At 21.7% G+C, this 27,947-nt stretch overlaps 1 protein-coding gene across 2 annotated transcripts in view; it reads left to right on the top strand.

Annotated features, from left to right (window-relative positions):
• LOC129606614 (death-associated inhibitor of apoptosis 1) overlaps positions 1-27,947 on the top strand; it is a 50,534-nt gene that overhangs the window by 13,536 nt on the left and 9,051 nt on the right. Inside the window, exon 1 of one of the 2 annotated variants that reach the window (XM_055517019.1) lies at positions 13,582-13,763. The exons of the other annotated variant lie outside the window; for it this stretch is intronic. Within the exon in view, the coding sequence (XP_055372994.1) occupies positions 13,726-13,763 (38 nt within the window). The 5' untranslated portion in view covers positions 13,582-13,725. Of the gene's footprint in view, positions 1-13,581; positions 13,764-27,947 lie in introns of those variants that run through there. 2 annotated transcript variants of the gene reach the window in all.

The raw sequence follows: 27,947 nt of genomic DNA on the forward strand, positions 1-27,947 counted from the left end.
CCTTTACTCCTTTTTATAAATTTTGGTTGGACTGAAAATAATAAGCATAAAGTGAAGAGAAAGAGGCAATCGAAAAAGAAGAAGAAGTAGAGAAATTGTAGACTTGAAGAGGTTCATAAATGGTTAGATAAGGTTGCATTGCATTGCTTTTAAAGGATGCTGTATAGCTTCTGCTCTTCTATACAAAAAAAAAAGTTAAATTTTTGCTTTTTTTCTTCTACAAAAAAAAAAAATTTTCTAAGTGCAGTCGTACTTGTATCTAACCGTTTGTACATTCTCTTTAACAATCATACCTACTATACTATCCATAGACGATACAAAAAAAAAAAAATAACAAGAATGAAATAAGCAAGGAACAAGAAAAATTATAGGAAAAAACTGGATACAATTTTAAAAGTACATTTATGAACATAAAAATTCACTATTATAGTTAAAAATTATTATGATTTTATTATTGTTATGGTTATAACCATTATTGTTATTATTATTGTTATTGTTATATTATAATATTTTCCTATATATACAATTCATATGTACATTTATAGACATACATATACACATGAATGTACAAAAATCCTTTAAAACAACAAGTTAAAGAGTGGATAGTATAGCGGAAATTTTGTTTTTTTTTTTTTTTATTTTAGTAAAAGTAGATTCAATAAGAAGGAATCAAAATAGAAAAGAAAAAAGGTGATGAATCGAGAATTTTCTTCGGGGCATATTCTGGAAAAAAAACTTGCATACATTAGTAGGAAAGAGAAGGCAAAATTTAATATTTGCTATTATTAAATATGCAAGTAGAATATTTCCTTTAAATGGATACCTAGATTTTCTCAGCATATTCAAGCAAAAGTGTATGAAATGGTGTGTAAAAAATTAAATATTTTGTATTTAGGTACTTATAAGTAACTATACGTTTTCTTAAACTAATAATAAACTTCTCATACTTTTAATTATTTTTTTATGTTCTTGCATGTTTTTATAGTCATTAGAAATATGAAAAGAATTTTTTAATATTTTTTAAATTATTTTTAATTATTAGTCAATTATTTAAAGTGAAAATGGATAAAATTGCAACTATATGTGAAAGAGAATTTTTTTAATAACATAATAATTCCAAAAAGGTGAGCGAGTATAAACGCACCATCATTGATTTTTAAATTGAATATGTACATAGTTATTAACTATGCATATAAATTAGCAATTTCCTTACCAATTTAAGGTTTATATTAAATATTGCCGATTGTGCTTCCCTTTACAATTTTTCTAATCGGAGCTTACACTATCAAAAATTTTTTATACATAAGTTTGATGTGTGATCATTAATTTGTCAATTTTATTCGATTGGAAAAGCAAATTTAAAATTTCATTCGATTGTTATTTTAACAAAATTCATGTGTGAACAATGTTTGATGTCATAACCCTGCTTTTTGTATAACAGTTTAAGTTATAAAAGTAAAAGGTGGTGCATATACGATATGAATCTTCAGGGAAAGGTAAAATATAGAAGAAAAAACATGATTTGATGAGAAAAAAATTTAAAATTGAGGGAAAAAATTTTTTTTTTCGTTCAAATTTTCATGCATGAAAAATAACAATGATAGTGTAAAGATGGGTGAACAATATTGTTCTAAGATTCCATTAAAAAAAAAAAAAAAAACACTTTTTTTTTGTTTTTTGTTTTAGAAAACTGGTACTTATGGTAATTTTAAATTCAAATTTTAAATGAAAACTACCTAGTTTTTATGATTATTTTCCCCTCTTTTATTTTAATAAAATTTAAGGTTTTAGAATTTATTATTGTTCCCATTAATATATGAGATATAAAATAATTTTTTTAAAAAGAAAATAAGAAGAAATTTAATTTTACAAGGGGCCATTATTGAATATGAGTAATAAAATGTGATACTTTTATAAATTTAAAAATAGATTTTTTTTTTGAAAATTTTTACATGAGTGTATGAAATTTTTTATTAAACATTTATTTTTTCCCAGTGTTGGGGAAAATTTTTTAATTTTTGACATTTTTTTCCCAGTGTAACATCAATAATTGGTTCGATTTTAAGATCATATAGAATGAAAATTGTTATAAAAAAGCAATTTAAAATGTAAAATTGTTCAATGCAATTTAAAACTCAGTGTCATACACTGAGAAAAAATAATTTATTGGTGTTACAATTAAACAAATTTAGCATTTTAACAAATTTAAATCAGAATTAAGAACCTAATTTTTTTAAAATTATTTTCATTTCTAAGATAGTAAATCTTTCGGCCTGTATGTGTATGTAATAATTATTTTTTTGTAGAGATGCAATGTTATCCCTTTTGATTTTCTAATTAAATTAAATGAAAATCACGTTTAAATTGAATCCTATTTAAAATTCTTGTTAAAAGTCTCTTGTTTGCTTGCCCTATGTAATATGATACGATAATTATATTTTATATAAATATATGTATATACATATCTAACTAAAACATATTCACATGCACATCACATATAATATTTGTACATATTATATTTTATATGAAAAATTATATTTTTTTTTTTATTATAATTTTACATTTTTCTTTCAATTTTTTTTTTTGGCACTTAATGTACTATTACAATATCCGTTCATTAAATAAAAATCCAAACCGTAACAAAAAAAAAAAAAACCAAACGGCAAAAAAAATTATAAGAGAAAAAATCCCAGACTCGTTAATGTTTACGTTCATACAAATTTACAATTTTTATAATAAAATATAAAAATATTAAAAAAAATATATAAAGAATATACAATCATACAAACATGTTTTTAGAGAATTTCATACAAAATGTATTGAGAGAAGTAAGAGATGAGGAGGCGAATATGCAATAGAATAAAAAATATATTGTACGTGTTTGTATGAATGTAAGCATTAATATTTGTTTGTACATATAATAGGATAAGTGTGTGTATGTGCTGCATGTACATGCATTAAGTATACGGAGAGGAATGATGTGCATTCTTCATTATTTTAAATGCGTTTCGCGTTTGTAAAAAAAAAAATTAAGGAAAAAGAGAAACGAGCAAAAAAGTAAACGAAAAAAATGAATTTTTTTTTGTTTTATTTTTCTTGTTTTTCTTATTTTTTAAATCATTATATTATGCGGTTGCGGCCATATTACATTCCATTCCCAAGAGTTTTTTACTTTTTTTTTTTGTTTTTCTTATTTTGCTCAGATTTTATTTTTCTTGTTTTGATTTTTCTTCAACAGATTCTTGTGTATCTCAAACATTTTTTCTGTTTTTTGTTTTTCTGATTTTTCGTGATTTTTATATTTTTATTAAAGAAAAAATCATGAGAAGAAGAAAAAAAAACAAGAAATGTCTTTTTCCATTGAATTTTGTACACAGCGTTACCAGTTTTTATTTATTTTCTTATTTTGTTTTTTGTATTTTACTGGTAAAATATAAAACGAGGAGAGCGCCGAAGGATTGAGGAGGAAAAAAAAAATGAGAATAAAAAAAAACAGACCGAAAAGAATTTTTTTATTTTGTCTTTTGTTTTTTTTTTATATTTTTTACTTTATAATGTATAATTTGTTGGCTGTTATGTTATTCTTATTAATTTTGTATTGCTGTTATTTTTTTTTTCTTATTTTATTTTGTTGGGCCTGGGGAACTCAGAAATTCCAGAGTGTGACTTTACCGAAAAAATATTAAGAATTTTTGTTAAGGCCAGCAAGTTTTTTTTTTTCATTTTTCTTTTAATTTTTTTATTTTATCAATTCATTTTTTTTTTTTCTGTTTTTTTAGTTTCTTTTTTTTTCTTTTTAATTTATTTGTCCATGTTAGGAATTTATTAGTTGTTTTCCAAAAGGCAAACAACCAGAAAAAAAAATAAGCAGCATAAAAAGCATCAAAAAGCAGGCAACATCAATACTCTTAAATTATTAACGAACTAATTTTGATTAGCTGCTGTTAAAATTCATTAAAAAAAAGAGAAATAAGAAAAATATGAAAAAATTAAAAAAGAAAAGGAAAAAAAAAATTAAATTTTTTTAATATTTTATCATCGAATTTTTATATTGCAAAAGAAAAGAAGAAAAATTTTAAAATAAATTTTTTGGCATTTTATTGCTCAATTTTGGGAAAATGTTCAAATCGAAAGCAAAAGAGTATGTCAACAATTTTTAAATGCATTAAAGCGAATAATAAATTAATATCGAAAATTTTAAATTTTATTTTTTATAGCACCAATTAGTTATCATTAATTGTCACCAGTTGTCATAATAATCATTAATTACTTTTGAGCTACATATGACATATACGCATATTTATGCACTTAATATGGTATATAACTATTCACAATATTCAGCACAAATTATTAGTAGGTACTCAAATTACCTAAAATTATTTGCAAAAAAATTTGTAAATTACTTTTAAAATTATTTCTATCTAATTATTTCTTCTATTTCTCTTTTAAATATTAAATGTTGTTGCAACACATTTTATGCTATGATTGATTTATTTGAGAGAAAAAAAATGTGTAGAAAAATTAATAAAATATTTTATTTGTCATAGTTGTTATACGAGTATACTAAATACAGAACGGAAAGACAGAGAAAAAAATTAAATATTTTTCTTACATTAAAAAATCCCAATTGATTGGCAATATTGATAGAATTAATTCGAAAAATTACTCAAAAAAAAAAAAAAATTTAGTTATGGAAAAATCAACTTTATTATTTTTTTTTTCTCATATTTAATGATTTTTTAGGGTGACTTCATATGGTCATTTAATTCCAAAATTGTTTATATACTTTTGACAAATTTAGAATAAGTATTGAATAAAATTAGGTTGGGGTTATTTTACTAAACATAGAATTGTCAATATTTTGTTTTTGAAAGTGTAATTTCAATTTGTGATTGAATTTAGAATTGAAAATCTATAATTTGAAATTAGTACTAAAATAATCATTATCGGTTGGAGTTGTTTTAAAAAAAAAAATTATATTTCAAGAAAGAAAAGACTAGTGATTAAATTTTGTATTAAAGAAAATATTATAATTTAATTTCAATTACTCAAATGCTAATGTAAGTCAAGTGAATAATCAATAATTCACAATAATTTTATGTTTCAAGTATTATAAAAATTTTCTAAAAAATATTTTACGATATCATGTGGAATACTTGTAATTTTTTTTTTTCAAAAAATAAATAAAGTGTAAAATATTTTTGTTATCAATTTGTTTCCGGTTTCCGGTGTCTCATTAAACGATAAGAAAGAATTATTAAATGCATGTACAATTTATCAGTTTTTAGATTTTTTTTTTGTACTTAAAAATAAATACATACACACATACATAACTGCATTAACATGACTAAATTGAATTTCTAAGAAATTATTAAAAATTTCTTTATTTTTGTTGCGGTTCATTATTATTATCGTATATCACACCAGCTGTTTGAAAGAAAATAAATTTAAAGAGTGTAAATAGAAACAAATAAGATAATATTTTTCATTCAATTGAACAACCAAACACTTATATTTATAATTATTAATAAAGATCAATATAATAAATTTTTAAGTGTTCACTTCTTTATCTTATCTTTTATGTCATAAAATATTAAAAATGATAAAATGATTTTTTTTTGTATTTCTCTTTTCGGATAATTTTTTTTAAAAAAGAAATGTCTTGGCTCTATATAAAATATGAGCGCCATCTATGATGCATAATATGAAAATATTCGTGGGAATTATTTTCAATGAAATCTAATTTAAACTAAATTGTTTGTTTATCAATGAGATTTGATTTAATATTAAGATCGAAAATATAATTTATAAATTAACTATATATTGGATATATTATTATATATAAATCTCTATGAACAATATTTTTGAGTATACATAGTAAGAAATAAACTAATATGGCAGTGTTATCGAAATTGAATATGTTTTAGGGTTCTGATAATTTATGATATAAGATAAGATATTATGAAGCATAAAAAATAAATGATTTTATGAAAATACCTAGATAATGTCAAAAATGATATTAATATTGATTAGAAATAATATGCGACTTACATTAAAAATTGCATATTTAAGGGCGTTTTCAATTTTTTATCTTGAAATTGAATACTAGATGTTTGTGGAGATCTAAGGAGATTTAGTAGCAACAAAATAACTGTCTTATGAAATTAAAATAATTTTTATTAAATAACCGTAATCACTGAAAAACAATAAGGTAATAAATGTCAAAAATTTTTTTTGTAAACGCCTATTGGTATGCATTTTTCTTTTAAATTACAAATTTTAGTAAAATACAAAATCTTTAAATTGAATTTACTTAAATCAAAAGTGTAAAACGGGGAATTTCAATTTTCATTGTTATTAAAGCATTAAAAATATATTTTTTTTTTTGTTTTAATAAAAAAAAATATTAAATAATGACCTTTGTTCCCATCTTATAATTTAAATTGTGGATGTGAGTGTATGTATGTAGTTGTGATTTATGTACGTTATCAATGAGTTTTTGTTTTTTTCATTTTTTCAGAGACATTGAGACTTTTTGTTCTTTATTATTATTATATTTTTTTTTGTCATCCTTCATTCTTTTGCCCCTTATTTTGTGTTTCCTCTGCTGTTTTTTTTTTCTTTAATTTTAAACATTTTAATTTAATTCATTTTAATTTTTTGTATTTTATTTTTTTTTTTTATAATTTAATATTTGTTTTATTTATTCTTATTTTAGTCATTTGTTTTCTGTTTATTGTATTTATTTTCATTATTCATAAACGTACACCAAACCAAATTCCACATAATATACATAAAATTCATATTCATATGCTCAGAATACAATAAAAATTCGTACATATGTACTTGGTTGCTTGCTTACTTACTTACTTACAAACAATATCAAAAAAACTTCATAACTCATCAAAAGTGACATTATGTCGCCACTAGCAATAATCATTTATTTTTTTTAATTTTTTTTTTGTTATATTCGAGTAGGAGTGTATGTGTTTGTATTTTAGTTTATTATAAGAAGAAAAGTAAAGTTATTCATCCATATTATTTCATATTTTAATAATAATATTAAAAAAAAAAAAAAATAAAAAAAAATTATTGGAAAAAATATGTTTATGTCACGTACATACTTATTTAGTTTCATTTTTTAACCGCACATTCACATATGTATGTACAATATGTGAATAATAACGACAAAATACATACATATTTTGAACACAAAAATTTAAATTGGAAAACGACCGTTTTTTAAAATGATTAAATTTTTTTTTTTTGGGAACCTTTATTTATTAGAAGAGGAGATAAAAATATTGAGGGAACACAGTTTATGTGTGATATGAAAAAAAAATTTATTATTTTAGTTTTATTAAATTCTTTAATAAAAAAAATCAATGTGAATTTTAAGTATCTTCAATGACTGTAGACTGAATTAGGTGAATAATGTGAACTGTCAAATTATTGTCACTGAAATGTTAGTGTCATATTTATGTATAGTTCAATAATTTCAATAGTAGGACATCTGAATCGAAATAAAACAAGAATCTTTCTGTCAAATTAAGTTCTTTTTTTGCTGTCAAACACAGTCTCCTGTCAAATTAACAATTTTGTTTACTGATAATATTACTTAGCTTTGCTATTACAAAAAATGTATGTATATATTTGTATTGGGAGAGAAATGCTAATTTATCAAATGTCAAAACCGCGCGTCATCTCTTAGGTAACAGATAGAACTGAGATTCATGCTTTAATTCACAATTTATTGCTTTTAATTTATGAAAATTGTGATTAGAAATAAATTTAAATACTTTTTAAAATTTCAATTATTTAATTTTATTGTTTTAAAAGGCAATTTTATTGTTTTAATGATTCAATATTAAAATATTTTAAAAACAAATATTTACATTTTGAAAATAAAAAAGAAAAAAGTTGTTGAACCGTTTTGTTCCAACATTCTTTTATATTTTTCTTGTTTTTAATTACAATTCCGAGTAAATATTGATAATAAAAGTTCATAACTTTGTTAACAAAGTATACAAAAATGAAAATGTAGTTCACCTAATCTTTATTGTTTTTCTCATTTTTTAAGAAGAAAACAATAAAAATGCATCATATGTTTTTTTTCTTTTTTTTTGTGTCACTTATTATTGCCTTATCATACATTCAATGAAAATGCAAATAAATGGGGAAAAAAAAAACAAGTGGGAAATACAATGGAAAAGTACCAATTGAGTACAAAAAATAAATATTAAAAATTTGTTTTTATAACCAAGTACTTATGTACTTATAAAAGATAAGATTTAACAGATATTTGAATAAGATAAAAATGAGAATGTTGAGATGAGAGTTACACAAAAGATAAGAATTTGGATGCACCGAAGAATTCATTTTCCAATTAGTTATACACTCACTATTTTCTCTAACTACATTTAATGTTTACCAGAGTAATTGAGTACTCGTTACTTTCAATTATAAATTTTTTCTAAATTTTTCCACATATTTTTAATGATTATTTATTCAAAAACATAACTTCTAATTAGTGATTATTAAAAACTAGCAATTAATCTATAAGAAACAGAAGAAAAAACCAAATAATAGAATTAAATTAGAAATAATGGACCACTAATGATGCCCTTTTATAATAACCGCAATAAAAAAATGTAAAATTTGTCCTACATTCGGTTTTTTTTTTCTATTTCTGTTTTCATTTTTATTATTTTTCTTGATGACATGAAGATGGCCCTGGTTGATTATTACTTAAGATTACATTCGTTTTCATTTAAAAAAAAAAAAATTCTGCTTAATTACAAAATATTTTTTTTTTTCTGTTATACGTTATTAAGTTTATAACTAATATTATTATTATAAAAATTAATCATTGTAATCGCATAAAATAAAAAAAAACAAGCTTCAAAACAATTAATAATAAAGAAATTAAATGTACGTTTTAAGAATATTAAAATAATTAAAGTTGATTGTTTAAAATTTACTCACAAAAAAAAAAAATTCTATTTAAATTTTTATTTTATTATTCTTGCCCATATATTTTTTAATTTAAATAGAATCGGTTGTTGTTAAAAAGCTTTATTATGCCACCACCACCGACACCTCCCAAATATAGAAATGTGAAACCGAATTCAAAAATTATTTGTTAATTATAACAATAGATGATTTAAAATTAATAATGATTGAAAAATAAAATAATTTCTAAATAATTTTCATTATAACAATTAAATTTTCTATATAAGTATGTGCTAACTCTGTTTTGAGTTAAATTTAAATATGAGAGAAAAAAGTAGGATATGAAATTCATTTATATAATGTTGAAATGTAAATAATTTACTCTCTCGAAATAAAGAACAAATTTTGACATTCTCTTAATTTAAACAATATATTTGACAATTGTGACAATTCATTGACAGCAACTATAATTCGTTTTCTGTGTCACGTTGCAATAAAATTAAAAATAATTCAAATTGTTTTTTTTTTTTCATATTTTTTAATTCAATATGAATTGTGAGTAAATTGTGGTGAGATTTTATTGTGTATAACAAAAAGTTTGGGAATTTTCTTACTTAATTATAATTTTGCAATGGGAATTTTATTTAGTAATTTTTATTTAGTAATAAAAAATATTTTCAATTAAAAAATCAAAAATAAAAGAATCGGGAGGTTTCTGTATAGTGTACAAAAGTTTGCTGAAGAGGGAATGGAAACATAAGCGAGAATTGCAATACAAATGTTATTAAAGAACGAGGTGGTTTTCATATACAAATATTCTACTGTAAATGTCAAATATTTTTAATATTGCTTAATTTGTTAAATTACCTAACTGTTTTCTATGAATTTTGACTTCCAAAAAAAAGAATGTGTAATTCTATTTTGTATTTATTGTCTATTTTTTTTTTACCAAAATTCCATACCAATTAAAAATTAAAAACAATGAAAATGCGTGGATTGCATACAATATGCTTTAAAATTACTATGGTGCTTAAAAATTTTAAATATTTTGTTTTTTAATATTAACCCTAAAATTCTCATCATATCTATTTTTAATTTATAAATTTTTCTTGCAGATAAATTTTTAACCTGAAATTTAATTGTTTGTTTTTTGATTGATATTCAAAAAAAAATTGTTGTAGAAGTGAATTCCATTACTTTATGATATGATTTTATTATCAACGGGATCGGGAGGTTAAAAATTTCACATAATATGGCCAAGTTTGCTATTATGGTCGCATTTTATTCGTTTGTTTCATTCCACTGTTTAAATATTTTTATGGTATTACAATTACAGTCATGGCATGACACAATGTGCACAAATAGTTTGCTTATTACTGCTCAAATTTTTGTTATGTTACATAAAATATTTTCAAGTAAGATTCAAATAACTTTTATGTATGCAAATGAATAACTTTTAAAAAATTTTTTTTTTTAAATAAATACACTTAATGTTTTCTTTTCTTTTGAAATCTTATATACAATGTATAATAAATAACTTAATAGAAGAGTAGAGTAGAAAAAAATGAAAAGGAAAATATTATGTAGAAATGCATTTTAACATTTTAAAAAGAGAAAAGAATGTAATTCAAGATACTTTTGATTCATAGAATTTAAAAAAGAAGAATAAGAACAAGAAGAAGAAGAACAAGAAAAACAGCATATTTCCTATATGTTGTGTACGTTTTGTATGATCATACAATTTGATGCACATATGTATTATGTTTGTTTGTATACATTACATTATACATTTTTATAATACATATGGGTATATTGTATATTATTACATACTGTTATTATTATGATTATATATGTGGGTATTTTTATAAAAACTATTCTTAAAAAATTTCAACCATAAAAATGTTTATAAATGTGTGTATGAACTCAAGTATGTAGAACATTTTTTCTCTGGTTCTGGTTTGTTGGTTGTGTGTTGTTATCCAATTTTGTTTTCTTGTTATTTTTTTTCTGATTTTGATAAGGGAAAAACCCACATTGTTATACATAAATTAATATCAAAAGATATGTTTTTTTTTCTTTTAATAAAAACAAAGTTGATTATTACTGTGAAAATTTTTTGTAATTCTATATTTGTGTGTTTTATTTTATAAATTTAATATTTCTGAAAATTTACAAGTTTTTTATTTAATAATTTTATTTATTTTCCAATTTTTTAATAAATTTTACGTACATAATATGAAAATTTCCATTTGATTAAAATTTGTGGGTATTCAAATGTTTTGTAATGATTTTTGAGGTTATGATTGCAATTCATAAAAAAATTCTCTCAAAATTTGGTTTATTTTTAAATATAAGTGATTATAAATTGAAAAACAATATAAAAAATATTAAATAACCGAAAAGTACTAAATTCTTTAAAAACAAATTTATTTTAATTTATGGTTGTTTAGAAAATTCCTATAACATTTTTCTGAGTGGGTTAAATGATTTGAGTAATTCTATAGTTTTAAAATATTTTTTGATATTTGAAAAACAGAGACTGTAAACTGTAATTTTTTTTTACAATTTAATTTCATTTTAATTGTCGTCTACCTTAGAATACGAAATTAACCAAGTTTTTAATATTTAGCCAGAATTTATGAAAGAATTTTAATGTTTTATTTTAAATTTTCAAAAACCTATATCGTGAAGGTCGTGTCTTGTAAAAATATTTAAATATTATTTGAATTTACAAGAAATTTATTTTTATTTTTTGTTCTTCGGTTAAATGATCTTTTCGGATTTTTTTTTTTGTTATTTTTTAAATTGTGTAAAATAAAATATGTTAGAACAATTATTCTTGTTAAAAGGAAATTGTCATACGTGATATATTTTTTTAATAAAGTACATAGAAAGAAAAATTAGAAGGTCTGATTGAAAATATTCTTGTATTTTTTTTTTAAATAGAAAAAGAAATAAGAAATAAATAAAAAAACATGTATGTAAAATTCTCTTTATTATATTTATTGTACTTAGTAAATTATTATTATTTATTTTTAAACAAAAAAAATAATAATAAATAAAAATATTTTGCTGTTTTTTTTTTTTTCATTTTGTTACGATGAAATGCGTCACGATATCATGTACTGTGTAACCACTGATTATTTAATTTTTTTTTTTTATTTTTATTTTATTTAAATATCAAATATAAAAATATATTCATGCCCGACTGAAATATTTGTTATTATTGTTCCTCTCTCTTGTACTTTTCATATATGCAATGTACTTTTTATTAATTTATTGTATTGAAAAATGAACTAGTGAGAGAGTGAGAGAGATGTGACATATAAAACAAAATTTATGTAGAGTAAGAATTACAATTTTTATTTTTGTAGTAAAATTAATTGCAATTTCTTCTTAATATTAAAAAATAAGTTTTAATTGATTTCTTGTTTATAACACAAAATGTTTGGACTCAAAATGTTGTCCAAATCTCTCATTTGGGTGGGAAAAAAAATGCGTGCCTTATAAGTTTTCTTATCAAAATTTCCAAAATTTCAATCAAAGTTAGTTTAAGAACAATAACTGTCAACAAATGTCAGTCTATTTTTGACATTTGTGCTTTCTATTCAGTTAAAATTTTAAAATAAAAATTTTGTTTGATAGAAAATTTTTTAAGAGAGAGCCACAAATTTTTTGCTCATTAATTCTTGTTTTTGAGATTTTGTAAAAAAAAAAAAATAGTGAGAGAAAAGAGTCGCTTACATTTTACTTTCATTATTTCTCTCTCTTTTCAATTTTCTCTTTTAATAAATGTCAAATTTTCCCGGTATGCAAATGCCTGTAAATGATGTAAACAAAATAATTATTATTTCCAAGTATGTATATTTAAAAATATATAGAAAATAATGTAGTAAATTTACTATTTTCATAAAATAAATAACATTCCTATTTAACAATTTCTTGTCAATTGTCATACAATATGATTATTGTGTCTTTTGGTGTATAAAAGTTTTAACTTTGAAATATTTTTTTTTTATCAACAAACAAAAAATTTATTGTTATAATTTTTCTACAAGTATTGTGTGTGTGTGAATATGTAGGTACATATTTGTGTTGTAGATGTATGAACATATACATTATGTATAATAGAAGTACTCGTATCGTCGTATGCATATTGAAAAAGTCATGATAAGAATTTTATCTATTTTTATTTTATTTTCTATATTCTTGTTTTTTATTTTTTATTTTTATAATAAAGTAAAAACTAAATTTATGTCATAAGTTCAGTTTGTAATAACAATTCAAAAAGTTCATTATTCTTTATTTTTTTTAAAAAATTCCGATTTTATGTAGAAAATATTTTGTATTTTTTGTAATTGTTATTTAAAACCGAATTTAAAAAAAAAAGTATACAAGATTTTTGATTTTTATTTTTTTTTTGAAAATTTTTAATTTTTTCTTAAATTTATTTTTAATTTGATTTTTTTTCCTGTTTTTTATTTTTTTATTTATTTTTCTTTTTTTTCTTTTATATTTTAAAAGGTTTAATTTTTTACCACCGGAAAGAGAAAAAGAAATCCTCAATTCTTTTTTTTAAGATTTTTTTTTTTTTGTTGTGATTAAAAAATTCAAAATTTTTTTTCTATATCTTTAGTAATAATTTAAAAAAAAAAAAAAATTCGATAATTTTGCCAAAAGCCAAAAATTTTATTTTAATAATAGAAAAGAAAAAAAAAATAGTGTTGCCAAAAATTTAGAAAAAAAAAAAAAATCCAAAAAGAGAAAGACAGAATGAAGGAAACTGAAGTTTATGGCCAGTTAGTAACCAGGTATTATTAAAATTTCAACATTACATAAAAATACATACTTATTTAATATATAAACATAATTATTATACCTGCATACAAGAAATCTTTATGTACAGAATTCTATTTTACACTATATATGTATGTATGTATTTAAAATCCAAAATATTGTATGAGAATTTTTATGCTATGTGTTCAAAACTTAATAATTTTATGCTTGATAAAGGTGTTTTTTTTTGTTCTCTTTGTAATATAATTATAATATAATTTGCCTCTCTAAAACAATCCTGTTCTATAACTGCAAAAATTATTTATTAAAAATTTTTTTTATATATATATTATGCTTTTTTATTATCATTTATTATCTAATTTAAGAAAAATGATTTACAATAAAGATAATTATTTTGATATTATCATAAATAACATAAAACTGTATATTAATATTGTATGTACAGTTGCGAGACAATTGTATTAACAAAATTTTATGGTAAATAATTTCAATTCAGCAATGTGTACAGAAAATTATTTGGAAATAGTAGAAGTTTACATAATACAGAACAATATTAGGCAAAGGTTCAGATAACAAAAATTTATTCGTGATTTTGGCATGATTTGAGTTTGATAACGTTATTTTCAATCAAACACTATATTTCCAGGCATATTTATAATGAAATCAAACAAAAGTTCATGAATAATATTTGATAATTTACAATTCTAATTAATAATTTTATAAATTCGACTAAAATTTTACAGTTATTAATTAGAGTTAAAATTTTTGGAGATTTTTTTATTAAAATTATTTTAAAATAATTGTATTGCATGTGACCAATTATGTTTTACAACTTATACTGCATTTGATTTTCATCTATTACTGTATATACTTAAATATTGTGAATGATAGCCATATAGATTTTATACAAATATTATACACCCTAATACACTTAAACATTTAACTGTAAATAACAAATTTCAATAAAATAAATAAAATATAATAATTTATTTTTTGAAATAACATTTTGAGGTTAAGGATATGTTTTGAACAATAATGATTATTTTATATTTTATATAGCATATACAGTAAACACTTTTTAAATATTATTTATTTATATTATATTATATGGAATTAAAAAAATTAATTATGAACTGCCATAATTTTATTGTGAATTAATATTTTTAATCTATAAATGTACTTATATGATAAATTAATTTATTTCTACATAAAAATTGTATTTCAAGTAAAATTTATTATTGTAAAACAAAAATTACTCCTACTAGGATTTAGTTTCCTTATAAAATTTAATTAATTATTTTTTAGATTAAATATTTTAATATAAAATTAGAATTTATTAAAAAGAAAAAATGAAACGGGCTTGATTTTAATAAATATAATAGTTTTATTTAGTTTTAATTGATTCATTCACAATAATTAAGATAATAAACATTGAGATATAAAAGAGAAAGAGAGAGAGATAGACAATGATGAATAATAGTTAATAGAATAGGTGGGTTTAAGAACTTATAAGTAAAGTTGGGTTAGGTAAGTGGGTGAATTAATTAAATCAATTATTATTATTATTTTTCTACCATTTAATTAATACACCTATTATACGATAACTATGTATTATGTGTGTCGGTTTATGCTAAGAAAAAAAGCACGGATATTATTATTTAAATTAAAAAAAAATCAACAAAAAAGCAACAAAACAAAAACCGGCCCAGGTGGCATAAACAGGAAATGGAAGTGTAAAAATAAAATTTTTTCTTATTTTTTTTTCTTATTTAAAAATTTTTCTCATGTAAAATTATGCATTTTTTTTTTTATTTAATGTGATTATTAAAACTTTCAAGAATAAAAAATGCAAATTTCCCAGTTTCATAATCGATTAGTTAATTCTGTTATAAAAAAAAATAAGAAAAGAAAAAGATAACATACAATTTAACTTACGATATTTTTTCTATTCAATTTTTTAACTGGTTAGTTACAAAACTTTTCTTTTTTATTTATTAACTCTAACTGAGAAAAATAACAAAAATGAAAATAGAAAACTAAATTTATTAATGGACATTTTTTTACTTCCCTGTTTCTAAACGTCTTTTTTTTTCTGTCCATTATCGTAATATTTATAAAATAAAAGACCGTAAAATATTGACGTAATAAAGTAAATGAAATTGCAATTTTTTATTGTTTGTTCTTATCGGTAATTCAAATTTTTTCTATAATATTCTTCTTATCATTACAATGCCTATATATATATATATATATAGCTATACATATATCAGTTATTATTATTTACTAATACAAAGTATATAACGTATATATCTTATTTATATACATATATTTGCATTTATTATAATTTTTTTAGTTTTTCATTTTAAGAAAATAAATAATAATTTTATTTAATGCTTTTCAAATTTCATAATAATAAGCGAGTCAATTAGCTTTTATGAAAAATATTAAATATGCTCAATATATGTACATATGTATAATAAGATTTCGTACATAAAACTGTAGATTCTGAAATGTAAATTTAATAATAGTCCTAAGTGTTTAGGTGCCAGAGATTGATTTTTGGTTAAGCATATTTCTTAAACGGGAAAAAGAAAATACTTACTAGGTTATCAATTGAAAATTTGGGAAAATTTCATATTTTTAAAGAAAGCATTAATTGTAATAATATTATATTAATTTTTTTAGTACATTTTAGTACAACTTTTTAGTACTAATATTTTTAGTACTAGTATTTTATTGTACTACTTCAATAGTAGTGACATTTTTAGTATGAATTTCTCTTTTAATATTTTAGTACTTTTTTTGGTATATTCGTACCAGCAAAATATATGTTATTAGTGATAAATAAAAAATACTAAATACTACTTTTTTAATACTAAAATTTTCAAATGATTATTAAGATTTTTTTAGCACAGTTTTTAAAAAACCTAGTGAATTTAATTACATAATTGAATTTTCAATATACATATACAAAATAGTTATCAAATTTCCTTTCAAGTACTTTTTATTCTATTCTTAATGTACTAAAATTATTTCTTATTATACTAATTAAATTAGCTCATAATTTAATACTGAGTCAATTAGCTTATAATTTAATAAAACAAAAAATTCAAATTACAATGGCAATCCAATTGTTATTCATTTTTTATAAAATAATTATTGCATCCTTAATTAATTTAATAAGAAAATGAATAAAATTGTACTTTGAACCTACATACACATATATACATTTATGATAATTATTATTTAAATTATCATTTTAATTTTTTTTTTTTGTAGCAAAGAAATTCGTAATAACTATATAGGCACATATTATAATGAACTTTAGAAATTATCTATATAAGCACCTACATATGAAATTGTAATTTAATAATTGTATAATTATTATATGTGTACATATTAATTTTGTATATCATTATTTAATTAGAATATGAAATTCATATTTAAATTTCAGAATGTAATTATGTATACCTACTATTCAATATACCTACTTTAGGTATCTACCTACCTACATACCTAAAAATTTTAATAATATTGTCAATGAATTTGATATTTGAAATTACAATGACGGCAATGACAAAAAGAAAAAGAAAAATGGTATTGACAAGGCACATATTATTATGCAACTATTATAAAAGTCGGAACGTTGACGACAACGGCGACGACGGCGACGACTACGACAATGACGATGATTTTAGTTTTTAGCGAACGCGATAAGAATTAATTTTTTGCTTTTTATTGTCATATTCTTGGAAAATATTATTTGTCATTAAAGTATGGCATATCTAATATACTTGTTTGTTTTGTTGTTATTGTTTTATATTTTATTTAATATTGCTGTCGATTATTATGTATGCATGTTATTACATAAATATTATATGTTTATGTATGTTTATATATGTATAATCTAATGAGATATTCTTATATAATCATTCATACACAATAATCTATGTGTCTAAAAGTAATAATATTGAAAAAAAAAATATGTTTAAAAGCAGAAAAAAAGAATTAAATGAAAACTTTAAGAAGGAGCAAAAATAATAATAATAAAAATAATAAAATTTAATTTTTTCTTGAATGAATCATATGTCGTAGTCGTAGTCGTCGTTGTCGTCGTCGTCGTCAACAATTCATTAATGAATTTTTATAAAATTTTCTTATATTCTTATTTTCTTCTTGATTTTTTTTCATATACTTACTAAAAAACTTAATACTTTTTTTAATACTTTTACATTCATAATAATCTCATAATAAATATAAGTATGTGTACATGTCAGCTGCTTGCTTGGTTGCTTTGTACTTTTTTTTCTCCATATTATTATAATATTCGTGTTTTTTTTTTTTCCATGCAGAAAAGTAAGAAAAAAATTCAAGTTAAGTGCAGATTTTTAATAATATAAGAAGGCAATTTTTTCTTTCCACATCTTATTTTTTTTTCCAAATTACTTCGGTTTCTTATACAAACAAACTCACCAAGTATAACATTATAAAGTTCATATTATTATCATTGATGTTAATAATACGCGAGATGTCTATTATAGCTAGTAGTTTTATTAATCTACAAATACATTTAAAATTCAAAAGTTATACACATAAGAATTTTAATAATTTTTTTAAGAAGAAATCACTTTTAATCTTTTAATGTGTGGGTCTCCTTAGTTCGTTCAGGTTTTTCTTATTATTTTCTTTTTTGGTTTTATAAATCCAGCGCAATATAATAATTACCATTTTACTTATAAGTATAAAAAAAAAATTTTTTTTTTTCAGTGTAAGTACTTTAATTTCCTTGGCTCTTTCACACATATTCCAATGCTGTGTTGTGTTTGAGAGAAAAAAAAAGTATGAAAACAAGTCAAATATTTTGTTAAATATACTTACGTGTACTTGTACATGTGTAAACTGTGAATGTATTTAAATAATAAATGTTTTTTCATTTTCTTAAATATTATGCTAATATGCAATGAAAAATTTAATGAAATTGCCATGAATAAGAGACAACAACAAAAAAAATTGTTGAATTTTTACTTTTTAACTTGGCTTTTTCTTTGATATCTCAACATTTTATCCATTGCACATATACATTATATTTTTTAGTATATGTTCCAAGAACCAACATAAATTTCAACTTATAAGTATGCTTATAGCACTTTTAGTAAATATTCTATTTTATAATGTGTACATTAATTTTAGTAAATATCTACTTGTATATAAAGGCAACATTGTATATATATACATACTAGACCACATATTATCAACTCATTATTCGCTATTATCTTATAAAATAAAGATATATTGTATAAGTGAAAAAACTGACAAAAAAAAAATCTGTTGAAAATCAACCACCATTAAGCAACCGCCACCATATTTCCATTATCAATGATATACCACTATCACCGCCATCGCTATATATGTATTAAAATAACTCATAAGTATTATAAGCATATTTTACATTAAATTTGTATACCATAGCGTACACTCTAAATTTTCATATCGTCGATTGGGAAGAAAAAGTGGTGTAACTCGAAAAATTAAATTTTTCATTAAAATAATTTAAAAAATTCATTATTAATTAGAAGCTGGTATGGGTTAAAATTACTTTGGTGTATAACAGCAATTTTTCAGAAGTATTTTGTTATAAAAAAAGTCTTATCGTGGCAATTAAAATAAATTTGTAAATTTTTCGGCATGATTTTCTTCCATGATTTTTTTTTTTTTTTTGTAACAAAACTCCGATAAGTGCCGAAAATTTTCTCGTTTTGTTATTTTTATAGAGAAACTTGTGAAATTTTGGGAATAATTAAATTGGAAAATTTGCTCTTTTGTGGTATACTTAACCCAGAAAACTTATTTTTTCAACTTACAGCATTTTGTTCTCACAAATGGACGATTATGTGGATATCATATAAAATTGAGACGCTGCCTCAAGTACCTACAAACACAGAAGAGAAAAAAAAAAAAAACAATTTAATTTGAAAATTAGTGATATAAAAAGTAAAAAAGAAGAGAAAAAAGAATGAAAATTGCATAGTAAAAAACAAATCGCACTATTTTTTTCCCTTATTTTACAAGACGAAGAAAACACATATTGGAAAACGGCGACAACAACGACGACGAGATGAGAGAAAAAATCACTGCATGTTTGCTCCATCCCATAAAAATTTTTGTGTGTGTTGTTTTTTTCCTTTTGTACCAATGTTTTTTACTAGAGTCTTTACTATTTTTTTTTTCTTCATAAATTTTTCTTGTTAGTTTCTTGTTTTTTTTTTTTCTGTAAATAGGCTGCCATTCATTTAAGTTGATTACAAATTTCCAAGTCTTTTTTCTTGGCTGTTCCTTTTTTTTTTTCATGTTCATTTACTTTTACTTTATTTCAATTTGTAAATTGCAATTAAGAGTATATAAGAGTAAGAGAAAGAGACAAAACTATAAGTAAAATCAATTTTTATTAACATTTTTTTTTGTCTTTTGTAATTCATTGAAGAAAAATAATTTAAAATTTTATGAAAATTGCTTTATCGCACACAATTTTCTAATTGAAACCAAATTTTACTCTTTGAGATTCAATTTTTACTTCATTGGTTTTATATTGAACAAGTGTGCAAATGGTAAAATTCTTTAATATTACTAAGAAGTGTAATGATTAGAGATAATTTAAATATTTTTTTCTTTTTTCAATTTTACAAATCTAATGTCGTCCCAATACAGTTTAAATTTTTTGAAGAATGTTCCAGAAAATTTCGTTATTCAAGTCTGTATCTCGTCTTAAATTCTATTTAAGCTCAAAAAAATTTTATTTATCAATTTATTTTTTCTCAGTGTGCTATATTTAATTTTCGGGATAGGGTTTTCAATTTGCATTAATCACAGAATTGCCTGAAAAAGTATTTTAAAGGAATTAATAGTTTACTGTGATTGAACTAATAAGATGTCATGCTAAAACGCTGATGCCAATATCACTAATACACTGAGAAAAAAATTAGGTTAAAAATATTTTTTTTTTTTTTCTTGAATTTTCAATAAATTTTTTGAATTAACACAATTAAATGAATTTTTAATAAATTTATTCAATAATAATTGAATTGTTGTTCTAATATTTCATTTCAAAATAAATTAATAGTCATTGCATTTCTTTAAAAATGCTCATTTTATTATGAATATTAAAAGTATATTGTATTAAAAGAACACGAAACTCATTTAATTTTTACATATTTTTTTTTTCCAAATTTTAATGTCAAAATATTTTTCTTAATAGAAAATATCATTATTATTGCATGACACTATGCATGATACAAATGTATAAGTACTACTACACAACATCTATGTTTACTTGTATATGTATGTGTATGGCAGATTTATAAATTATGTGATATTAATATTTAAATAGCGTGCTTTTATTTTACACCATTCAAATGATTAGAAAATCATGAAAATTTTTCATTCAGGTTTTTTTTTTCTTCTTTATTAATTTTGGATCGATTAAATTTCAGTTATTCTCGATGACAATTTACTATATGTTCACATGCATATTTGTACACACATTTTGTATAACAGTATAACTGCATTTTAAATGATAGATATGCACGTATGTACATATATACAAAGTGGTGTATAAATGTGTAACAAAATCTATAATAAAAAATTTTCCCACAGTTTTGGATTTAAAAAAAAATTACAAAAAAGAAAAAAAAAAACAAGAAAACTATGAAAAACTGTTATATTTTTTTTTTTGTTATATTTTTCTTGTTTTTTTGAAAGAAAATTATCAGCTATTAATAATTCAGTATTTTTTTTTTTTCTGTTTTATTTTTTGTGATTTTATTTTTATTTTCTGTTATTTTAAGCCGTTTTTCATTCAAGTTTTTCATGAAAATTTTTATTGTTTTTTCTTGTTATTATAAAATTTTTCTATTAGTTTTCTTGTTTCGGTTTTTGTGTTTTTTTTCAAGTAAATTGAGTTTTCATGCGCTCCCATGGTTCCGTTTGTAAGTGAATTTTTTTTCATTTTTTGTTGTTTTTTTTTAATTTGCTCACGAATTTGTTCTTGTTTTCCTCGTTTTATTTTGTTTTTCTTATTTTCTCGTTTATCTATTTTATTACCGCATATATAAAATATATGGGAGGTGGTATTCCAATTATCATAGTTGCATTCTACAAACTTAACTACCATACATGTCTACACATATATTTATTATACCTCAATATTTGTATATACTTACATATACACGATTTGATTGCTATTAATGTTTGAGAAAAAAAAATAATAATTTAGTGCTTAGTTGCATAAGTAACATTAGTTTTAATTTGATTTTAAATACAGGGTGTGTCATCTCTTCCAATGTATTGGAGTTAGTAATATTAAGAATTATTTTTGGAATTTCAATATTTCAAAGGCAATAAAGAGCAAATGTCAGCATCTAATTTCTTATTTTTAAATTTTCCTAACTAATTTCTAAAATTTATTTAACTGATCACCCTGTATAAGTACCTAAATATAAAATTCTTATTCTTAAGGCGCTTTTCTATTAAAAAAAAAAATCAATTCAAAATTGAAAAATATTTTCGATAAAAATTAAAGTAAAAAATAAAAAATAAAATTGATCGATTATAAAAGCAGAAAACTTGGTAAAAGAGCGCATATAGAGAATTTAAGAAAAATATGGTATAGATTGTGTAGAGTAAAGAGGGCGCAATATGGAATAAAGAAGAAAAAGAGGAACCGCCTTTTATCGTAAAACGTAATTGCAATTTTAAAAATATTTTTCATTTGATTTTTTCTCTTTTTTTTTCTCTTTGTGTTCTTCTTATTTAATGTTCTCAAAATGAGAAAAATTAAGAACAGTTATATTACAGAGATTTAATTTTTATTACTTATATAACACTACTTATATTAGTTAGTATGTAATTCTATTATATGGTACTGTTACTACAGTAGAGAAAACGGTACTTCTTAATAGTTTGTATTTTTGCAAGAACCATTTTTAAATTGTTATTTAATTTTGTTACTTGGTTAATAGTAATGGAATAAAGAGGAAAAATAAAAAGAAAAATTAACAATGAAAAATGAAGGCTATAATTAAATAAATAGTTACTTTTTTTTTGTTGTTATTAACTTTATAAATTTTATAAATTCAATATTAATTTTTAATTGAAAATTTTATTCGTGTAAAATCAAAAAGCATGACAATCATAATAATGTGCAGTTTTTGATATTGAAATGAAAATTTTTTAATTAATTTTTTGATAATAAATTTAATAAAAAAAAAAATTTATTAATTCTAAAGAAATTTGTACTGTACGCCGACAACACCTGTTTTCCAACTATTTAAAAATATTTCCTACCAAATATGGTCATAAGATTGGCCTTTTAATACCCGGAAATAACTAATTCTCTATTTATGCTTATGACACAAAACGAAATAACGGAATTAAATTGCAAAATTTTTGATATTTCAACAATATTTTGGATTTTAATTTTCAATAGCCGAGAAATCTTTCTAAGAATGATTACAAACATTTTTTTTTTCGCCAATATTATAGATTTTTGTTAATAGAATCTATAATTATACTTTTGATACGCGGTCTAATTTTCGAATTCTCATTATAAAATTTTAATTGCAATTGATTAGCAATATACATATACTATTATTACGTGTTTTCTTAGAAAAATTTTTAAAAGTCGAATGAGGGGGTGGGCGGCAGGCAGAGAAGTATGAGAGCCACTTTATAATTTCAGAAAACTTTTAATTGAATTTTGTTATCGTGATTCAAAAAAAAAAATTTTTTTTTTCAATCTTTTGATAAGAAATCTACTAAGCTTTGTATAATGAAGAACCTTTTTCAATTATTGTTCATATACACACAAACATATGATATTTATTATTAATATCGTATATTTACTTTGCCCTATGTATACAATGTACTTCATATACAAACTTGGTTATGTATACATAAATTTCATTCAATTAACTATTGTTTTTTTTTTTTTGAATTATTAAATAAGAAAATTATAAAAAAAAGCTATTGGAATTTTATTTATTGTTAAATTATACAAGAAGAAAAAAAAAATAATAGCGATATTTTAATTATATTAGAACTACGGCGCCAATAAATAAACTTTGAAGAGAGCAAGAAAAAAAAAATTTTTAATTAATAATTAAGTTTTGTAAATTATACTTACATTCTTACTAACTATCATTATACACACATACACATGTATAACCTTGCATGCAAACAATCAAATTTGTAATCAATTTTTTTCATATCGAATTTTAATCTGCTCGTGCACATATTTTTTTTTTTTTTTTTCGGTGGTGTTTGATTAAAGAGAAAATTGCCGAAATTTATGATTATAAAACGAAAAACAAAAAAAGGAAAAATTCAAATTTTATGGATTATGTACTTAAGTATGTACGTATGTACATATATATATACATGCTTGTGTTAGTAAATCTTTAAAAATAAAAATATGATTCAAATAATGTCGTGAATTGATTATATTAGAGAGAAGATAGGAAAGAGGGAGGAGGAGATGCCGAATAGGGAAAAAAATGGGAATTTTGTACCTACTTATAAAATTTTGTGTATTGCGACTTATGTACCTTTTGAAAATTTTACAAAAATTAAATTTTTGATTTCCAACATCCTTTGAGATTTTATTTTTCGTAATTTAACGAAGAGTTTTATTCTCCTTCTCTTTTTCTCGTTTGATAATATTTTTCCCGGTTTTTGTTTTTTGCATAAAATATTTTACTTTAAACTGGTTTTGGGGGATAAATTTCCATGGAATGTAATTTGATAAGAATTTATGTATGTCGGGGGTTTTTTTTTTGTTGTTGTTGTGCTTCATTCTACTTAATGTTCCGTGCTTAAAAACATAATATTTTTTTTTGGTTTTTTATACATACTCGTACATAGGTAACATGTACTTTGATATACAGGTACTTATAACACGAATTTATTCTTGTTTCAATGAATTGAAAATATTCTCGGTAATATCTGGAATTAAATTTTATATTTTAATTCGATTGATTTTTTAAAAAGGAAAAAGTAATTTTAATAAATTCTTTTAAAACTCTGATAACCCCGTTTTTGGCGCATATTAAAAAATTAGAAATTGAGTTCAAATTTTTATTTTTTTGGAATTTTAAGTGAAAAATTGAGATTCAACATTTGATACTATTTGTTAGGTTGTATTTAAAAATCATTTTTATCAGTTGTATTTTATGTCAAATACATGAAATTTTCTTTAGATTCTAGAACAGCTAAGTGAAAACCAATACATTGACATAATTTTGACATTTTGGTGTGCACTTTAGTGTTGCCAACTGTATATTTATTAATATTTATTACAATACATACATACAAATTTTTTTTGACTTTATTTCATGCATTCAACCGCATTTAATTGAATTTTTTCATAAATTTTTGGTTGTCAAAAAGGAACCAAAAAAGTCGATTTATTTTTCTTCTGTTATTATGTTTGGAGAGGGCCGTAAATGATTTTTGTTATTTGATTTTTTAAAACGGTTTTCATCTTTTTCCTGTTTTTGGTTTATTTTTTGTTCATTTATGCAAAAAACAAAACCGCAAAACAATTTGAATACTTGATTAAAAGCCATTTTTATTTTTAATTTTTCTTTTTATTATATTTTTTGTTCTCTTTTATAATTTGCAGTTAAAAAAAATTGTTCTCTTTCTCTCTCTCCGCTTCTTTGTTTTTGTTAATTTTGTAGTTCATTAGACTCGAGAACACTTTGCCAACTCTGAATGGTGAATAAAAGTTTCAAGTTAATAAATAACTAGTAAATTTCAATAGAAAATGTTTGTTGTTCCTTTAATTTATAAATTTGCAATATAAAAAAAAATAATTTGCCTTTTATCTTTTGTCCACTTTGGTTTATCCAAGATAAAACCAAACCAACAGAAAAAAAAAAATGTTAGAAAACAGAATATTTTTTTTGTAGTTTGAAATTGAATTGAAGAGCGTTTTGTTTTAATTTTATTGAAACACAAAAAAAAAAAAAAAAAAAAAAAAGAGGAGAAGAAACAAAATCCCGTCTGCATAACTTTTTCATATTGTAATGTAGACTTTAGACCCTAGACAAGAAACAAAAACAATAAAAATAATATAAGAGAAAGAAAACGGTTTTTCTCCTTGCTCATTTTAATTCACAATATTAAGACCGAATTTAAATAGTCGGAGAATGCGTTATGATGGTTTGAAAAACAAAAAATTAGTTTTAATCTTACATTTTTATTGTTGTTCTTCTTCTTTTTTTTTATTAAATTAAAGCCTCTTAAAACATTAAAATTATCAGTTAAAATAACAAAAACGATATTACTAAACACAATATAAAAAAAATATTCACAATATTAAAATCTGTTTTATGAAAAAAAAAAATCACAAACACACAAAAATTAAGTGTTCACACAACTTTGAAAAAATTGTCCCACAGAGTTGAAGGTTAAATTGAACATTATTAAAACATAAATTTTTTATATGTAAATGTGTGTATGCGTATTATATTTGTTCACATACATATCTGTGTTATCACACTAAAATTATATGTACATTGTAATCCAGTCAGATCTTAAACGCATTATACAAACAAAGCGTATTCAAGGAGTCGTTTGAATTATTGTGTTGTTAGTTCGGTTGCGTTATGGGACAATATAAAAATAACAAAAATAAGAAATATAAAAACTAAAAACGCTGGAGGATAAAAATGTTCTCATAATACAAAAATTCTTTTAAGAATTTTATGCTAAAATAAAAATAACAGAATCATTTTTTTTTTCACACTCATCGCGCGTTAATTTGATATTGAAAAAAAAAATTCATAATTTTTATTATTTTTTTATTTTTTCCATAAAATATTGTCATTTCTATTTCAAGCGCATTAAAAAACATGCATTCAAATTTTTTGTAGATGGAGTGGAGATTTTCTAAGTAGGGGTTGTAAAACATTTCATTTTTTTCACTTAAAATTTATTTTATTCGTTGTTGTTGTTGTGCATACAACATGTTGTACATGCATGCATAATTATTATGTAAGTGTATACAATTGTATATATATATATATATACAAAAATTTTTTTATTATTTAAGTAATAATTACTGTAACATTATAATAATAATAATAATATGACACAACATAGAAAATAAACCCATTTTAATAAAATAATGGAGAAAAAAATAAAATAAAATTTAAAATAGAGAGACCTTAAATAATAGCCATGCTTAGAATTCATTATAGAATAACAACAAAAAAAAAAAGAGAAAAAATTACAACAATAAAATTTTTCATGGGAAAATATTAAAATTTAAATGTAAATTGTTTTTTTTTTTCAAATATAATGAAAAGCATAAATAAATTATGAAAGTAAGTGAGAATGCATAAATATAGAGAAAATTCTAATAATTCTATTCTTTAGCTATAAGTTTGTATTTATTAAAAATTTAAATTTTACTTCTCTCTTAGTTAATATGTTAAATTTAATAGCTTTAACCATAATGGTATGTTCAGTTAACTTAGAGGATTTTTAAATTAGTTAAAATGTTTGAAAATAAAATGGGTTTTACGATATCAAACATTTAAACATTTCAGTATCAGCGTTATCAAACAATCTCACCCAGTTATTGTTGTGTTCGATTCTAATTTGATGAAACTTTGATTCGGGTAATATTTTTTGATTTTGTTTAATTTAAAATTTAAAATGTAGCAGAATAGAAAGCTTTTTCCCCAATATTTTTATCAAACAAATTGCAATTTACAATGTTTAATATCTAAACTTAAATCAAATCAAACAAACTGTATGAATAATGTTTGATATCTAAATTCTAATTTATTTGAATTTCATATTCATGTTGTAATCGATGGAGTATGGTTAAAGGCCAGTCATTCTAAATTATTTTTTCGTATATTACGATATACTTTATTATTTTTGTTATGGATACGATAAAAAAATAATAATGGCACCTATGAGGTATAAACAATGATATCATTTTATGTTGTTCTTATATTTATCATAATATTTTTTTTTTTATTTTATTTTTTTTAAATAAACAAAAGGGTCTTGTTACTTTTCCATCAATCAATATGATGACAAATACCATAATTTCATGGAAAATTTTTAAAATTAGCGAACGAAAATAAAATTCAGAAGAAAAAAACATGTTAGCCCTTGATGAGATAAAC

This window comes from Condylostylus longicornis, unplaced genomic scaffold, assembly GCF_029603195.1.
Source record: "Condylostylus longicornis isolate FDR11 unplaced genomic scaffold, ASM2960319v2 ptg000019l, whole genome shotgun sequence".
NCBI lineage: Eukaryota > Metazoa > Arthropoda > Insecta > Diptera > Dolichopodidae > Condylostylus > Condylostylus longicornis.